This window comes from Pangasianodon hypophthalmus, chromosome 30 (genome assembly GCF_027358585.1).
Source record: "Pangasianodon hypophthalmus isolate fPanHyp1 chromosome 30, fPanHyp1.pri, whole genome shotgun sequence".
NCBI classification, from domain to species: domain Eukaryota; kingdom Metazoa; phylum Chordata; class Actinopteri; order Siluriformes; family Pangasiidae; genus Pangasianodon; species Pangasianodon hypophthalmus.
The window spans coordinates 9,613,565-9,631,481 of NC_069739.1; the positions used below are offsets into that span (position 1 = coordinate 9,613,565).

A 17,917-nucleotide genomic window follows, 5' to 3' on the forward strand; every position below is an offset into this window, starting at 1 on the left:
CTAATCAAAGCAAGGCAAAGATCAGTGGAATGCCTTATGCTTCATAATGTTATTTTTCTAGTCCAGCCTGCATCAGATAGATTTCAGCTCATTAATAGAGAGAGGAAATGGGCAACACAGATCACAGTTTTCACAGTTTGCTTTTCCGAAAGAAAGCAAACTGCATGGCTTCATTCGTACTAACAATCACTGCTGGCAAGGACTTGGTGTTTTTTTTTTTGTTTTTTTTTTTTAACATGGTAACCAGTGAGGGCTTGTGAACTATTCACAGTTTGGACATGATCCACTATCAAACATGTTCACATGCTGAATGAACTACTATTACCACAATACAGAGATTCAGTTCTGCAGCTCTATAAAGTGTGGAGACTTAAATGTATGTTAATGCGTATGCATAGTTTCATGCATAACCATGTCAAAGAGGCGCTGTGACGCATGGAATGTGCCTTTTTTCCTTGCTGTGGCCTTAGACAACAAAGAAAGTAAAAAACAAGCATGCAGTCTTCTTCAAGGTTGCGTTTTTTGGGGTTTTTTTTCCTGAGAACTACCCTCACGGTCAAGGTCATGGCTGTACAATATACAGACCACATTATAAACATTCAATGAGTTGGCATCACAACTACAGCATTCCTGAATGGAGCTTCTTTAATAAGAGCACTTGTTGAGCCAGCTAAACAACACAGAGGGTAGGGTGGGGTGTTTGATTACTTGTTTTATGATTTGATCAACATAGAAAACCATTTATGGACATGATGATTCAGCAGACCTGCTCCAGCTTCAGAGAGTTTGTATCTCAAACATATGAAGGCTGAGAAGTAAGAGTGAAAGGAAAGTGGAAAGAGAAATGACTGTTGATGCATCAACAAGTATAAGGTTGAGGGTTAAGGGTTGAGTCAGAGAAGCCGGGATGGTATACACCAGGGAAGAGAGAGACATCAGAGGCAGATCAGGGTCAGAGGTGCTCTCCCACCCTTATCAGGGGTCTTCCTCTGGACATCCACAAGGGCAGGATGGAGAGGGAATCAGGAAGGACCAGATGGGAAGAGTTAAGTGTGTGAGGAAGACAGGATGAGAAAAGGTTATGTTTGTGCAGTGGTCCTTGGACTTAATGAGAATGAACTGTAATCAGAAAAGAGTGGGAGATTTAGTACAAGTACAAGTTATTGCTGACTCAACGAATCCTGTACGTGAAATGTATCTTCATGTCACTGTACTCCAAGGCCATATGATTTAATTAGCAACGGACATAAACATATGTGATGAGCATGACTTGTTAACATGGCTGACGTGTTGCAGAAATTAGCCGGGGTTTTACCGCTGAAAGAAGTACAGACTGCGACAGTCTAAGACTCACACAGACCTGATCAGATTTTGGCTGCCATGCCCTCCAGGGGAAAGGTTGCAAGGCTTACACTGTGGACACGGGGCAGTCTGGCCCAAGACCATACCTAGACAGCTCAGGTTGCTCCAGTCATTTCAAAATAATGTCCTTTTCTGTCAGTGTGTATAATGTTTTGACAACAGCCATCGTTGTACTGTGCATACAATGCACCGCAGAATCATTTCTTCCACATAATGAGCAGAGAAAAGAATAGCTGTCCTAGTCCAAACCCTATGAAGTCATCCCCACCCTGTGTTTACACACACACTTTCTAAACAGGGAGATTCCAGTAATGAACTTTTACATGGAATTTTACAGAAAACAAAGTTGTGGAAAACTTATGGCACCCTTACAATCCCTCACCATGAAGATTATTCTGTATGTCTCAGACTTGCTTTAAAGGCAGAGACTTTTAACTGCCTTTTTCCCTGGCTTACTCGACTATAACCACACATAAATGAGACTTACACACACTCTGACCACAGTGAAATGGACGCAGTGCTAGGTATTCCCGTTAGGAACTTTCCAGGATCTGGAATGGTGTTTGGTAAACCTCAGAATGCCATCTTTCTGCTTAATACATCTATCGGGTGATGCGTGCTAGTCTTATGTGAGTGTTTGCAGGCTATTTGCAAACACTATTGCTATTTGGTCACTGATTTAAAGCTAGAATTTTCAGTCATTAAAATAATTTATGTATTTTTAAGGTTCAACACAGTACCAAAAGTGACACAGGAGCACTGCTACAACTTTACGCTCATCTATGAATATATATGAAAGTGCAAACTGGAAACGCCACCATGGTCTCCTGTGATTGCACTATGCTATTAGCGGCAGTGTTTTTCTCTATTATAAAGTCCCAAGCCTCACTGGAGAAATACAACCTTTTACGTTTGATCCTCACGCTGACGTGAAGTTGTTTATCGTCATCGCTCACTGCTACTACACAACTGCACTGTACTGTAGATGAAGTTAGCGCACAGCTAGCCATCTTGGTAACGAGTAAACCAGCTGACATGTCACAGGTACACAAAAGTGGCATTCCTGTATGAGGCCTAAATTGCGTTAGCACCTGTCTGGTCAAAATAGGTCAAACTATATCATATCATAACAACTAATGCTGTATTCATCACTAATATTAGCTAGCTAATCACAACCGTAGCTTAGACATAGCCTTGGATCATTTTATTTGGAAAAATACAGATTTTAAATGGAAGGAATATGAACGAGGCATTATGTATGATCATAACAAACCCTGCAATGGGAGATAATGGTTTAAAGATAGCATGATGTTTTTTAAATAGGCTTGTATTTTAATTTCTGCTTAGCCAATTAAAGAGAACTCCTGATTTTCTAACTACTATAACTACCTGTACTATTTGCCAATATTACAACATACAATAATTAGCCCATAAACACTATCACTCAAGGCATGTTTCAGTATTTGTTAGCCAAAGTGTAAACAGTAAAACAATCTCCTTAGACACCAAGGTCTTTTAAACTGGAAAAACAGAGGAACATGACTCGGCCTGTCTTGTGAACCAAACTAAAGACACCCTGGCTGTATGCCAGTTCTTTCACTCGGTCAAACCTGGGAGGATCAGAGAGGATCCCATATATACACCATATAACACTAAAAAAAAGCTTTCTGCTTGGACATGTTGCTATCCAGCCTCAATGCACAACCAAAGCTCCCAACCCAGTCATAATATAATCATCCTTTCAAAACAGTCGAGGCAGGGACGTGTTTAAAAGGGCACGCAGTCCTGTGATCCTATTGAAAAGCACTGAAATGCTTTGCAGCTGGATATATATTTAGACCAGTCTTCTTGTTGCCAAAAGATTCATTGTGCTAGGGCGAATGAAATGATTCATACGCACTAGAAGAGTAAGAAAATGATTGGTGCTTTTATTTATTTATTTATTTATTTTCTTTTTTTAGTTTTCCTTGAAATATCAGGAGACACGCTCAGGTGTGATCTGAGTCAGTTTAGCGTTTGAGGTGGAGACAAAATGATGACGTGTCTGAGCAAAGGAATTTAGTGAATTAGAAACATGTTTGAAACAATGACAATGCATTATTTTTACAGGATGTCGGGCTGCAACAAATAATGGACAAAATAGCTAATAAAAATAGCAGACAACAAAATTCATCTTTCGAAATTCAAAACTGATTAATAGGACTGTGTTATGAGGCATGCTGCGGTGCGCACTGCGTCACTTTATTTAGAATAAAAACACATTTAATGGAAATGGTGTAAAATACGGGAACTCTTTACATTGAAATACACCACACTGTTGGCCTCAGGACACACCTTGTGTTTTGATTTCTAATCACTGTATGAAAGTGGACGCACCTGAATCATGCTTATTAACTTATTAACACTTAGTACTGAGTTACTACATTATCGCAAATTTGGGGCCATATTACTTTATCTTTCCTGCCCCATTAGAAACCATTATCTCATGCTACTTTGAGGAAAAATTTGGTTGGTTGTTTGACAACTCAGTGGGCTGAAAATGAACATGGTCTCAAACAAATGAATGAGTCTACGAACATCTTCTCATTTTAAAACTCATGTCATGTGCATTACGCAGTGTTGGACATGAGTTAGTGATGCCATCCTAAGTAGTTAGAGGATTGTTTCATTCATAAATACTAAATTGTTTGCTTTTCTTAGCATATGCAAGACATGTTTTTAATGTATCTAGTACGGCAAGTTGTCATTTTGCTGTCAGATCACATCGAAATCAATCCCAAAAACAGTCGTTTCACTGATTCCAGGAATTGAAACGAAGAGTTGACCCCAAATCAGACTCTTTCAGCTAGTGAGACAGGATATTTATTTTGCCTTTGTCTGGTTGGAATTAAACCAGCTGATAAGTCATTTAGTCACAAAATGTGGGCTGAACTAGTAAAAAATGTACAGAATATGCCACCTTACTGTATTTTGTGTGTCTGACTTGGTTGTCATAAACACTTGATAATATCCTCATGCTGTGACAGATTATTTGATAAATATCAGTGTTGTAGTTAATAATCTGTTATTTAATTAAGCCTAGTTAAGAGTTCTGTAGTAGTCTTAGTTAATTGAAATCTAGCACTAATATGCTGTTTCTTATAGTCCTACTCAACATTTTCTATTCTTAAGCAACAAAAACGACCAACACCAATGGCATATTTCTTTTTATCGCACAGCAAATGTTTGGTCAGAGTTTAACATGCTGATTAGCAAATCTGTGAGAACTCATAACACAAAATATTCAGCAACACACACACACACACAGACACCATACTCACACCTCAGCCTTCAAAGCACAAGTTGACTCGCAGTGAAAATGGCAGTGTCGTTCGAGCTTTTCATCTTTTGGTGAAGTGTAAATAAGCTCTGCACCAAGACAAATGGCTTCCCATGTTTATTAGACTGCTTATAGAGCCTTTACTGATCAAAAGACATGGATTAGCCCAAGAGTACCGCCAAATCTTATTCAAGATTCAGGGTCAACCTTCAAACATCTCTACATCACACAATGAAAGAGTCTACTCCATTTAAACATGCTGATGAAACCTCCAAGGCTTGGAATGTAGGAGACAACATTGCTGCATGATAGTTTTACATCTTAATTCCACAGAAGAACGACCGTCCAATGTCCAGACAGAACCCGAAGTAGAGCCTATTTGCACAATAATAATAATAATAATAATAATAATTATTATTATTAGTAGTAGTAGTAGTAGTAGTAGTTATTAGCACCAGTAGGAACATTAGTAGTAGGAGTAATTGTAGTAGGGACAGTATTAGTAGTAGGAGTTGTATTATTATTATTATTATTATTATTATTATTATTATAATCAGTAGTAGTAGTACATCATGGCACATTTTAACTGGTACCTTTACACTTTCTTGTATATTTTCACCACAACCAAGTGCATTGTTTACAGTTTGTTGACATATTTTTTTGTAGAGATAAGCTCCCTCTCTTTAAGAGTTTTTGAGATTTTTTTTTTTTTTTTGCAGTGTCCTTCTTATTTTATTTTTGTTATATTTATATTATCTGTAAATGTTTATCTATCTATCTATCTTGAATGAGTGGTTGTAAATGATCACACCGGTACTTTGGAGCCCATCACGTGCTCAGACAAACTGCAGACTGTACAAGGTTCTTTATTTGTCATATACATTATATACATGTGATGTATTAATGTAGTGAAATGGTTTCCTTAGTGCCTCGACCCACAGCTGATACATAATGCAGCACAATGCATCTCCACAGGAACTGCCAGATCCCCAATCCAGTCGCCCAGTGCTAATTCTTCTCATGAACCCATGTACATGGAACAGCGTGCAAGTGAAGAGGAAAGTTTTCTGACCTGCGCTTTGATCCAGTGAAAACACGCCTGTAACGTGCAGCCCTGATTTACATGCACACCCGCACGCGCGCTGCACAGACAGCGAAGCCCCCTGCTCTATACTGCTTCATCACTACAGCAGTTTTCTTCTTACCCTCCTGTTGCACCCCCTCCCCCAAGCTAATGTGGGGGCAAAACAAAGAAAAAAACTCACCAACATCCCCATGACGTCCGACCAGAGCTGGGAGAAAGTGTCCGACACGCCGCCTCCGGCAGCCTGAGGCTCTGCAGAGCCTGCATCCGCTTCCATAGCCGCAACTGCAGTCAACTGCTAATTAACTGCTAATTAACTAATAAACTCAGTCTCAGATGCAGTGATTCCGACTCCTCAACCTCCGCACAGGTGTGTAGATTAAACTATTAAAGAAATCCCTGCTACAAAAGACTAGAAAAAAAAGGGGGAACAAGTTCAACAGTTCATACGCATTAAAAGAAGTATGCGTTTTCTAAGCCTATTAAATGATAAGAATCCAAATCCAGACTCGATTCTGCGATATTCCATTTGTTTCCGGTTGTTTTCCATGAGAAAGCTCGCGAGGAAACGGCGCGCGTCACTAACTTTCACGCGCTGCTTTGACATTCCGAGCTGCGAAGCTGAGCGCTCTGATCCGCTGAGCCGCCAGCGCGAACCAACTCCGAGCGGAGGGAGCCGTCTTCATACACAGTGTCCTTAACAGTGATACTCCTGAAGAAAACGTCATTAAAGTCCAACATACACAGCTAAAAAAAAAAAGAACTACCGAGCTACAAAAAACATTCACCGACAAATGTAACAAAGTACAAAGTACGTCTTTTCTGGCGCTGTTGAATTCTTCACGCTTCCCTCCTACAAAATGGACTCGCCCTACCCCAGTCACTCCTTTCCCATTACACACAACACAGCGAGCAGGAAAGCTCGCGCGCTGCGCCTGTGCTGCGTGGAGCTGAGCTTCTGGGGCGTTACGGTACTATTATTTTTGAAAAGGTAGCCTATTGTGCGGCTTTCCTGGCTATACCACGGCCACGGTGCATGTGGATACAATGGAACAAAGTGACATTTATCCTCTCACCGTCTCCAAAATAAAAAGCGTGTGAGAAGAATGTCGACGTGTGACGTCACCTAGCCCTATTATTACAAAGACGCCTGAAGGGGTTGAATGGGTGATGTGCAGAAAGTAAACGATACCCATTTTAGAGGCCAGTCATGAAAGGGATGTAGTCTGTACATCAGGTTATCAGGTTGCAGACAAACAGTTCAAGTGTTCACACCTGGCATTAACATGCATCCTGGGTGATCAGATCACGAGCGGACAGCACTAAGTACAGGTGTGAACGTGTGAACGTCTCGAAGACGCATTGTGATCTGATCACTCAAACCACATTCGGATGTGATCTGAGCATATGGCCACGTCACATTTGTAGTGTGAACGCAAAAGCGTCCCAGACAGCTAAGAAGAACCGCCTAACTGACTACGCAGTCAGTATGATAACTATGATAACTACGCTGCCCTAGCCGTGAATGTCAGTGAAAGCCCCAAGCATGATTCCTTTCCACCAATCTGCACTTCTAGTGCGCACCTGTAGCATTCTGCAGGGTCTTGTGGCTAAGAAAGCAGCTGCTTCTTGTAGCTTCTTTTGTTGTCTCAAAATGTTTGCCTGAAAACAAATGCAGCAGACGGCTGATATAATAAACATCCGTAACACTTTTCCTCCAGCGGAAATGATCTATAAAATCCAATAATGCCAGGTTCATAATGCCAGGACTAAGCGGCTATGCGTCTCGGCTGTCCACTTGTGATCGGATCACTCAAGACAGATGCCAGGTGTGAACAAGGCCTATGATAACCTCAGTCACGTCCTACACCATAAGAGCGTAGGACCATAAGAGCGCAAGATTGTGAGTAGCATCGTGGCCTCACAGCTCCCTGGTTCGATCCTGAGTGCTGGTTACTGTCTGTGACTACACAGGGTTCGTCTGGGTTCTCCAGCTTCCTCCCACTTCCCAAAAACATACCAGTATATGGACTGACTAAGATAAAGTGCCCTTAGGTGTGAATGTATGTCTGCAATACGGACTGGCATCCTATCCAGAGTGCATGTATACCTCCTGCCCAGTGTTCCCGGGATAGGCTCCGGATAAACCGTGACCCTGACCAGGATAAAGCGCTTACTGAGAGAGAGAGTGAGTGAGTGAGTGAGTGAGTGAGTAAGAGGAAGAATGTCCTGCATCATGCTGATGTCAGTGTGAGTTGACTTCTATAACTTGCATCATTACACAATTACAGGAATGTACACAATGTCTACAGTAGGGGTGGAACAGTTCAAACCAACACCATGCTTATGGTACGTCATAATACCTGCGTACAGCTTTATATTTTCAAAGAAGATGGTGTTAAATGACATCTAACTGCATTTGTAGTACAACTATTAAATGACCTGAGAATCCTTCACACCATTCAGTACCTAGCCGCATTCGCACTATCCAGTGTCACCCAGAAGACAAAGGGTTCCCTTTTGGGTCTCATTAATCATATCGTCTCAGGCCTACAGCTCTGGCTTGCTCATTATAGATCTAAATATAAATCTATTAATAATGTGTAATAATTAATATGTATCAATAATATGTCTAATATTAAAAGCACTATACAACTATAATTGAATTGAAATACTGTATGTAGAAATATGGTTAGAAATATATGTAAGCGTGATCTTTAAAAAACTGGGCTCTTGTTTCTGAGTCTTGGTTTCTCCTTGCTTCGCTCATTTAAAGCTTGGAGACCTTGAGTTAAGTTGATTTGACCATAATTAAAAGCTGTAAAGAAATGCTGTACATGGTGAAACAAAACTGAACGTATGGCCATGACATTCAGCCTTGATTTTAACAGGAGCTAAAGTGGAGCAGACACTGACAGAGCATGATGTAAAATTTATTGAATAAATAGAAGTGAGTGAGTGGATTGCTGTTATGCCTGGTTACTGTAATGAAGAAACCATGCTTCTGTGTGTCTCTGTCGTTCTTTCTTTCTTGCCAGAAAAACATTCCCCCAAGCAGCAACAGCTGTGTAGTCTCATGACAGAAATGCTCGAGAGAGAGAGAGAGAGAGTTGGAAAATAATAGGAGGGATAAAAAGAAAGTGAGCATGTGTACATCTGAGAGGCGGAGAGAATTTCTCATTTGTCACACTTAGGCCAGGGAATTTGATACATGCAAGAAATCACCACTGTGTTTATCTCTACAAGTTTAATACCTCACTTCCTACCTATGCTTTTTTAAAGAGGGATGTGAACAGAGAACCGGTTAGCAAGTCACTTTTTATAAAAGCATCCAGTTTCTTTCCTTTTTACGCACCTTTTTAATCTCAAATGCTGTCTGACACAGATTATAGCACACATACAGGGTTTTACCTGCCTTTGGTTAGGGCAGGTGTTCATTTCAAGCTCTAATCACATGATACACATAAGTTTCACTCCTAATTCCCTCACAGCTCTGAAGCACAAGCAGAAGAGAATAACATCTACAGCCTGAGCCTCTGCAACAGCTGCTTAACAGACTTGCACACATGCGTACATGTGTTCGATTCAAGCCATGAATATCTGGTCATTAACCCTCCATAAGCCACGTAATGCAGCAAAATGTTTCTTTCAAGAGCTCAATGAGACAAATATACCCTGAATATGCATACATCTGTGCATAAATACACGCTTCACAATGAGAACAGTGTACGAGTAACAGTGTTCAGGTCCTCTGGCCAGGCAAGATGATGTGTATAGGATAAAAATCTCTTAAAACAATTTAAATAAACCAGACACATTACCAACAGTATTTATAAACTCTATCCACCACATGTGTAAGATACACTCTTAGTAAGATGTTATATGGTTCTACCTAACACAAGAGTTTTCCTAGAGGGTTCTAAGAGTGTATGGATGATTACCACAGATAATAATTTTGATACTTTTAATCATATAAATTATCCAATGATATAACAGAAATTCCAAACCACAAATCCAACAGTAAATAGTAAGAATAAGAAAGACATGAAAGAAAGTGTTACTTGTGTAGCACTACAGGAGTGGACTAATCACTGGCCTGAGCACCTGCGACAAGCAGGTTCAAATAAAAAAAAACTAAATTCTACTCCTTACTGACTTTCACAACACAAAATGGTTTATTTATGATGTATGTTTATACCACATTGTGGTTGAGTTCTCGAATCTGATTGGTCAGGAGTAGTACCGGCTCGGAAAGTAGTACCGGCAGTAACATGAACAGTAGATTAGTATCGTTTCTATAGTAACAGGTCACACACGGGCTTGTATGCCAGACGCTCCACATAATCTAAGACTAGTAATTAACAGATTTTAATAAATGTGTTGGGTAACAATGTAAAATGTATAATCGTTGATGTTGGTGAATTCTTTTTTGTTCATTTATGGAAGGGGTCTCAGATGTCAGCATTTTGTAGCAAACTTTCCTAGTCCAGGAATGTCATCAGGACAGAAGAGTTTACATTTTCCAGTTTCTGGGTTAAATGACAAACTATGTTTTCTGAAACAGAAAGTGAGAGAGAGAGAGAGAGATAACAGGAACTAACTTATGTCTTGGATGTTCCACAACATTAAACCTAACTACAAACTGAGTAGCAACATGGTGTTAATTAATAAATCAAACATTGTAATCATTGGCAACTTGCTGTGCTGGAAACAGAATAACACACTCCAGACTGTGCAGTTATATGCAAATAATGCACTTTTGAGTTCATCACTGTTTTGAATATATACACATTCTATTATACTCACATACTGAGTCTCTCTCTCAGGGAAACATACATGAAATTCTTGTCCATGTTAATCGCACTTACACTACATTAGATGGAGATTAGATTGAAAAACCTAGGTTGACTTTTCCTGTATTAACTCCATTAGACAACAAACCTGAAGCAATCTGATAAACATGACCCGGGGAATTGCTTTTTTTTTTACTGTAGCATTTGAACTGTTTGAATACAGTCTATCCTGTGGGGTGTAAAAGATAAGACAACAATAGAGCAGAGCCCCTCCTGCCCTGTTTAAACATGGAGGTCACTGTTCAGTGGAAGACAGGCCCTTGATCCTCTGTGTGTTTGCGGGTGTTCCCTGCTGACTAATTACACACTCTCTCCCGACAGGATAAGGATCCATTGTTGAAGAACCTCATGTGGCTTCTTAACCTGTAGAATTTTTAACCCACAACCATATAGGATAGGCAAAGAATGTAGAACTTAACTCAAAATTGGGGCAGGAAGTGCGTGCACACACACTCACACAGACACACACACATCCAACTGTACTTGTGACTATATAAAATAAAACAGCTATCACATCTGTAACTAATACACCCCGCACCCCCTTATAAATATGTCCATCTGTCCAGCATTAAAACATGGAAAATCCATTTCACAAGACATAACGTGACTATTTTAAGGTATGCAGTGAGGTCATGGTGAATTTAGTTCCAGACATGTTCAGAGCATGAACCTGCTGCTACCTGTGTGTGTGTGTGTGTGTGTATGTATGTGTGCACCAATGTTTCTTTTCCACTCAATCGAAGCCAGGACTAATAAAAGACTGATTCCTCTTGCAAACATTCCTTTCTCTTTTCCCCATCATTTCATCTTCTACACTGCTTTCCTTTCTTGCCTGTTTCACCATCTAAATGCATTAGTTCATCTCTCTGTCTCTTCTCTGCACCTGCAGGTCTGACGATACACACAGTGGCTCTCTTGCAAAGCCCTGATTGCTATTCCGCTGAGGGGCTAGCTCAGTGGAGGAACCATTTTAGCCCAATTCCAAGCAGCGGTTCTGTTCGGGTCAAACCACGGCGGAGACTAGGAGGAAGAAATAGCCCAAATACATTGGCTCACAGCATATTAGATGGAGGAAAATAAGCAGCTGCATCACAACAATGCACAAAATGTCACAGTCTGATGTTTACTTTGTATTTTATCAAATAATATTAACACTTTTTAACAAAGTCTGTGGGCTGAAATATCAACAATACCAAAGAGTTGTGATAAAAATACATTAAACCCAGTGTTTATCATGATGACTAAATATAATAATATTATGTAAAGCCAGCCATGTCACACTCAACATTTTCCAGTTATGTTCAATGTTATATTAATGAGAACTCCAGTGTAGAAGTAGTAGAGATGTTGGTGTAAAGGCTGGCCTTAAAGTTCCAGAATGCAATGCTGCTATACAGTGTTGTTGTGCTGAGTTACGGCAGGGGCGCGGCTCAGTTAGCTATTGATATACAAGATCATAAGCATATGATGGCTTTGATGGTGGTATTAGCATGAAAGTTGAAGCTTTGGAAGGTGAACAGTTTGAGCAAAGTGTAGCTGGACAGACTAAAAGACTAAAGCGCTGCTGCATTAGGGAGAGATGAAGAAAGAATAACAAGAATAAGACTGAGAATAACAGTTGTTTACTTTGTACTCGCAGGCGTATGTTATCACCCATAAAGTGCAAAGCATGTTCCTGATATAGCTCATTTGCATCTAGTGACGCCCACAAAGCTCCATAAAAGGTGAAGTGCACAACCAGCTGGGAGCACAAAATGAATGATTAGGGTCAGGGTTAGTCTGAAAGGCAGAAGTGGAAGTGATTTTTTGAAGTGGAAGTTATTTTGACTCACTACTATGCCAATAAAATATTTAATAATATATAATATTAATAACAAATGAGGCATTTGTTTATGGTTTATTTTTGTAAATCCGACGGATTTTACTTCAGTTTGACTTACTCAAACATTTACACACAACTTTACTAAAAGACTGATAAATGAGGCCCAGTGTAGGTAACTTAGGAATCCAAATTTCATTACAAAATAAATCTTAGATGCCATTGAAGATCACATGTTAATTATAAGATAATATTAATTAAGGGTGGATTTTTCCTCTAAACTGTGCTGCCACTGCAGTTACAGAAACAACTCTACTTGTAACACAATCACTCCTTATGCCTATGCGTTGCAGTGAGGTCAGACTAGGGGCTTTAAGAATAACATACTGAAATTTGTCTGCTTTTTTGCTCATTTAGTTTACTTTTTATTTTAGTTTACTATAATATTCCTGGTTCATAAACTCACAGAACCAGAAATGGTGCAGTCACCTATCTCCGTTATGGTGAACTGAGATGCTTTGTTACTGCACACACAGTAAACAGTCAGTGGGTGTTGTGTCTGAGAGCATGGGTGTATAATCGGTGCAACAAGACCTTTCTGGCTTGTTTAGCAACAAGTGTTTCATAAGATTTCCAGAGATTCCAGATGATTTTGGTAGAAGGGGCAAAAACTGTGTGTGTTTTCTTTAATGCTTTGGAGACTTCTAGGCCTTAAGATAAAGCAGATTATTTCTGGGAACTGAGCACCTAAAAAAGTCTGTATTTTGCCATATGTCATATTAAATGTCATATGATTTTTACATTTTGGTTAAAAATAAAAGGGTTAAATTCTTACAGTCCAATAGGATTTGTTTTTTATGTTGTCTGGGTAGATATAGCCAAGTGATTTCACACATTGCTGACTTTACAAACTCACCAGAATGACTGCGTCTGATTAATCACGTAATGAGGAAGTGAGAGTGGAATTAACAATCGTGTTAATGGGACCGTTTCATGGGAAAAAAACATGATAATTCCATGTAGAACACACAACCTTCTGAGTCCCTGATCATGCCCAAGACAATGTTGCAAAAAAAAATAATAATAATGTCACCTCAAACTAATTTTTTGGTGTTGATAGACCATGTGGAAATGGAGATATAATAATTTCAACTTTTGTAATTGTACATAGTTTCACTGTACCTTTATTTTACCTATTTGTGTCTTCTCACTAGTTTCTTCCCTATCTTACTTGCATACATAAGCCATCAAAAGGTTTCTTTATTCATGTTTGTTGTTTAGAATAAAGAAAAATCTTCTAAATCTAAACATTTTTCAAGGTTTTTATATATAGATATATGAAAATCAACAGCATACAAAACAGCCAAAATAGCCCCAGACTCACAAGGGTTAATTTACAAAATGACAATTTACATGCAGCCATTATGTCTATGTTGAAAGTGCAAGCCATAGATTAAGAATGTTGGTCCACAAATTTAATTTCAGACATGCCACACGAGACCCGGAGTGTCAGATGTCTGTTGTACACTTTTCTGGCCACAACCTTCAGAATATTGAAGGTTGCAATTTTCTAGCAGCAAAACAAACTTAAATACAGCAACACAGTGCTTTACAGAGCAGGGTAAAGTCACTGGAACGAAAGTCGATAGTCAAGGGTTTTGTGTGAAGCACGTAGTTAATCTCTATGTGAATACACAAGTTAATCCTTTGTGTTTGCACAAAACAGCCAGGGGAAAAGTCATCTGCCATGTCAGTCATATTAACTTTTCCTCTAAAAGTAGGCAGTTGTTGTCCAGATTTATTGATAAAAACACAGAAGTTTCTAAAGTGAGCCCAGACGTCTGGCTTGTGAGACTACAAAACTAGCTAGTCATGTTCAAAACAGAAGTGAAATGTACTAAAGTCCTGCCATGTTAGAAGCAAAACAGTCAGATTTGGTTTTGGAGATCAGTAAGAATGGCCACTCACTGTCATTACTTAATACTGATTAGTATTAAATGGGTATATAATGAGTACTTGGTTACTTAACTCTTCCTGCTCTTCCACTGTGCGATAGTAAAAGGAAACGGGAAGCTGACTAGGGTATAGTTCTGGATGTCTGTTTGAAAAATCACTTCCTTTACATTTCTATACAGTATTACAGATTTAGGTTGGTTTTGCTCGATGCTTATCCAGTATTTTATCCAGCCTGAGAATGTTTCTGCTCCATTATCTGACTAATACACTGTATGGCCAAAAGTATGTGGACACCTGACCATCACACCCATATGTGGGCTTTCACCAAACTTTGCCACAGAATGTCTTTGTATGCTATAACATTAAGATTTCCCTTCACTGGAACTAAGAGGCCCAAACCTATTCCAGCATGATAATGTGAGCTCCGTGAAGACATGGTTTGCCAAGTTTGGAGTGGAAGAACTCGAGTGTCCTGCACAGAGCCCTGACCTCACTAATGCTCTTGTGGCTGAATGAACACAAATCCCCACAGCCACATGCCAAAATCTAGTGGAAAGCCTTCCCAGAAGAGCGGACGTTATAATAACAGCAAAGGAGGAATAAATCTGGAATGGGATTTCAACAAGCACATACGAGCACGATGGTCAGGTGTCCACAAACTTTTGGCCATAGTGTATTTCCAAATCTTCATGTTAAGTTGTTTTTTTATATGCATGCCAAAGATGTGTGATATATAATGTCTAAACCGTGATCTATTCAATCTAAAATAGGTTTTCTTATCTTTAGAGAATGTTCAGCTCAATAACGTAAGTGATCAGAATAGTCCATTTCATTGGTTTGGCTCATGGAAAGTACCAACCCGTTGTAGTCAGGCAGCAGGGCAGAAGTTTAAGAAACTTGCCCAAAGGTTTTTAGAGAGGTTTGTCTGTGTTGTTGCACACAAGTTCAATCCAGGAGTCTAAATGTACTACATAAGCTCTCAGTTTTTTTCATTATGATAACATCATAAATCTCCCAGTACACACAGACTAGGACCAGTAGTCTTACTCAACTCTGAGGTGCAACACTGCCCTCTATGGTCAAATTTCATAAATGCAGTCAGCATCAGTATTATAAGCGAGTCCAATGATGTGAATGGTATTTAAAACTTTAGGACTGTGTTGTGAGGCAATTTCACATGACAAAGTTACCAGCATTATTGGCTACATTGGTTTCTTTACTGTATTTGCCTTGAAGATGCCCACATACACAAAACAAAACAAAATGATTCCCATGCTGCTTTTCCTGTGACCTCACGGACACAGTCGATTTAAAGGTCAGCCTTCCCCATGCTAAGATGCCTTATGAGAAATTCCAAGCAGAAGGCAGCAGGGCCAAATGGCTGGACTCAGCCTGGTTCAGTCCTGTGTGGGATTACACACAGCCACACGAGACAGCTGCAAATGGTGCTATCCAAGAGATACAGAGCTAGGACTGAGACAGGACACTGTCCAACATACAAAAACCACAGCCACATCCTTATCATACAGCCAATGAGTCTCATTTTCCCTAGCATGCTCATCTCTGAAGGGTTTATGTTGTTTTGTGAAAAGAAAGGAACGGACCTGGCAGTGAGGATGGAGCTAGCCACAAAGGGATGCTAGGCTAGATGTGATTATTCAAGCTAGTCCATTTTAACACAAAGGTTGCCTCATGATGATCGACGTTACCATGATCTGTAACGGACTCACTGCTGGTGGTCGAGATCTGACTCAGGAAAGCATTAACGTAGTAGAATTGTCGCTACGCTCTTCACGTAAAGTCTGTATGGGCCTTGTGCAGCCAAGTTTACAGGTCCACGCAGACTAGCAGGGTCAGCCAACCAGATGCTAAATGTTCTCATGTCATTGCTTCCCACCCACAACAAACAACTCTCACCATAGAGATTAATCCACTGGAGAGGTCACGGTATGGACCACAGAAGTGTTTCACACACTACAGCTTTACCTATAGCCAAGCAGAGAAGCACAAACTAAGACAACCAAAGACTAACGCAACACTCATTTGAGAGCTGGAAACACAGACACACACACTCCTATTTGCTTATATACTTGGAAATTGTAATTTGGACCACTGGAATTCCCCCTGACTTATAGCCCACCCATTTCTGCTTAGCAAAGCATAGTTTACACTGAAACACACAGACACTCATCCAAAAGACATCAGAAACCTATTACAAATATGTCAGAGGGAAACATTATTTTTGCATGTTTATATCTCAGCAGTGACCCCAGTTACCTCTCATGTCCTCTAGTGAACAAGCGAACAGATGGAGCAAACTGATTTAAAGGGATACTCCAGCATTTTTAAGACCAATCTCTACCTAACACGTCTGTATTATATGTCTGATTACCACGGACAGAAATTTACTCAAAACTGATTTATAATGGAAGTGTAAAGACAGCTATAAATACCATCAACAAACCTACAATACAGACAGGTGACAAATTAAAGGAAAAACAACACAGAATGTCTCATTAAGGTGTCGCTCCACTACAAGCTGGTCAGAACGCCTTCAGTACAAGTCTCTGGAACTGTCCTGAAGTGATGAACACCATTCTTCCAAAACATATTGCCTGAATTGGTGATTTGATGATGATAATGAAAATGGTTTTGATAATAGAGAGCGCTGTCTAGCATGTCAGTCCAAAATCTCTCACAGATTTTCTGCTGGGTTGAGATCTGGTAACAGCAAAGGACACTGCATATGTACATCATTTTCATACACATCAAACCATTCCGCAAGCCCTCGTGCCCTGTCGAAGGGGGCGGAGTCATCCTGGAAGAGGTGGACCCAAAATATGCCAGCAAAATGTCCCCCAAAGCAAAACAGAGCCTGTAATTTGTCATCTGCTGACAACTTTAAATATAAAGCCCTCAAAATGAGTGAGTCTTACCAAAGCTGTGTTCATCTGGTTTTATCCAAGTTTTTTTGTAATTGTTTTTTTTTTTGTAAATTGTTTGTAGTAACAGCGCACACACTTCGCATCAAATTGATAGTAGATTGGAAATCTCTGGAGTATTCCTTTAAGTAATAAATGATCTAAAGCTCAATGAGGAGAAAGAGAAAGATTGGTGTGGGCTTTTAAGGAGGAAATGAGCAAGATCACAGAATTAGCAGTGGTGTTACTGGTAAAAATACTCTTTAATAAGCCTCTGTTAGTGCCAACTTCTCTGTTCACAATATCCCACGCACACTCACCCACCTGAGAGATGGAGAGAAATGGGGAACAGAGGAGGGCACAGAAGCAGCAGGTGAGAAATTGAGTTAAGCCAAGTGCGAGAGAGAGAGAGAGAGAGAGAGAGAGAGATTAGCTTGAGGCTGCTGGCAGTGGACTCAGTTTGTATGACATGTCTGAGAATGGTGAGTTATGAGGGCACAAAGCTCTACGCTCTAACACACAGCAGCAGCAGCATATGCAAGCCCACTGGCATCATCTGGGGATCCATACCACCTAACAAAATATCATACTAGTACGCACTCA

General features: G+C 39.9%; 1 protein-coding gene across 6 annotated transcripts in view; it reads right to left on the reverse strand.

Moving 5' to 3' along the window:
• Nucleotides 1-17,917, reverse strand: part of sash1a (SAM and SH3 domain containing 1a) — a 292,702-nt gene that overhangs the window by 48,755 nt on the left and 226,030 nt on the right. The window contains exon 1 of one of the 6 annotated variants that reach the window (XM_026918136.3): nt 5,947-7,121. The exons of 4 other annotated variants lie outside the window; for them this stretch is intronic. In XM_026918136.3, the coding sequence (XP_026773937.2) occupies nt 5,947-6,042 (96 nt within the window). In that variant the 5' untranslated portion in view covers nt 6,043-7,121. Of the gene's footprint in view, nt 1-5,753; nt 5,902-5,946; nt 7,122-17,917 lie in introns of those variants that run through there. One more of the 6 variants, XM_026918138.3, reaches the window with a different exon arrangement.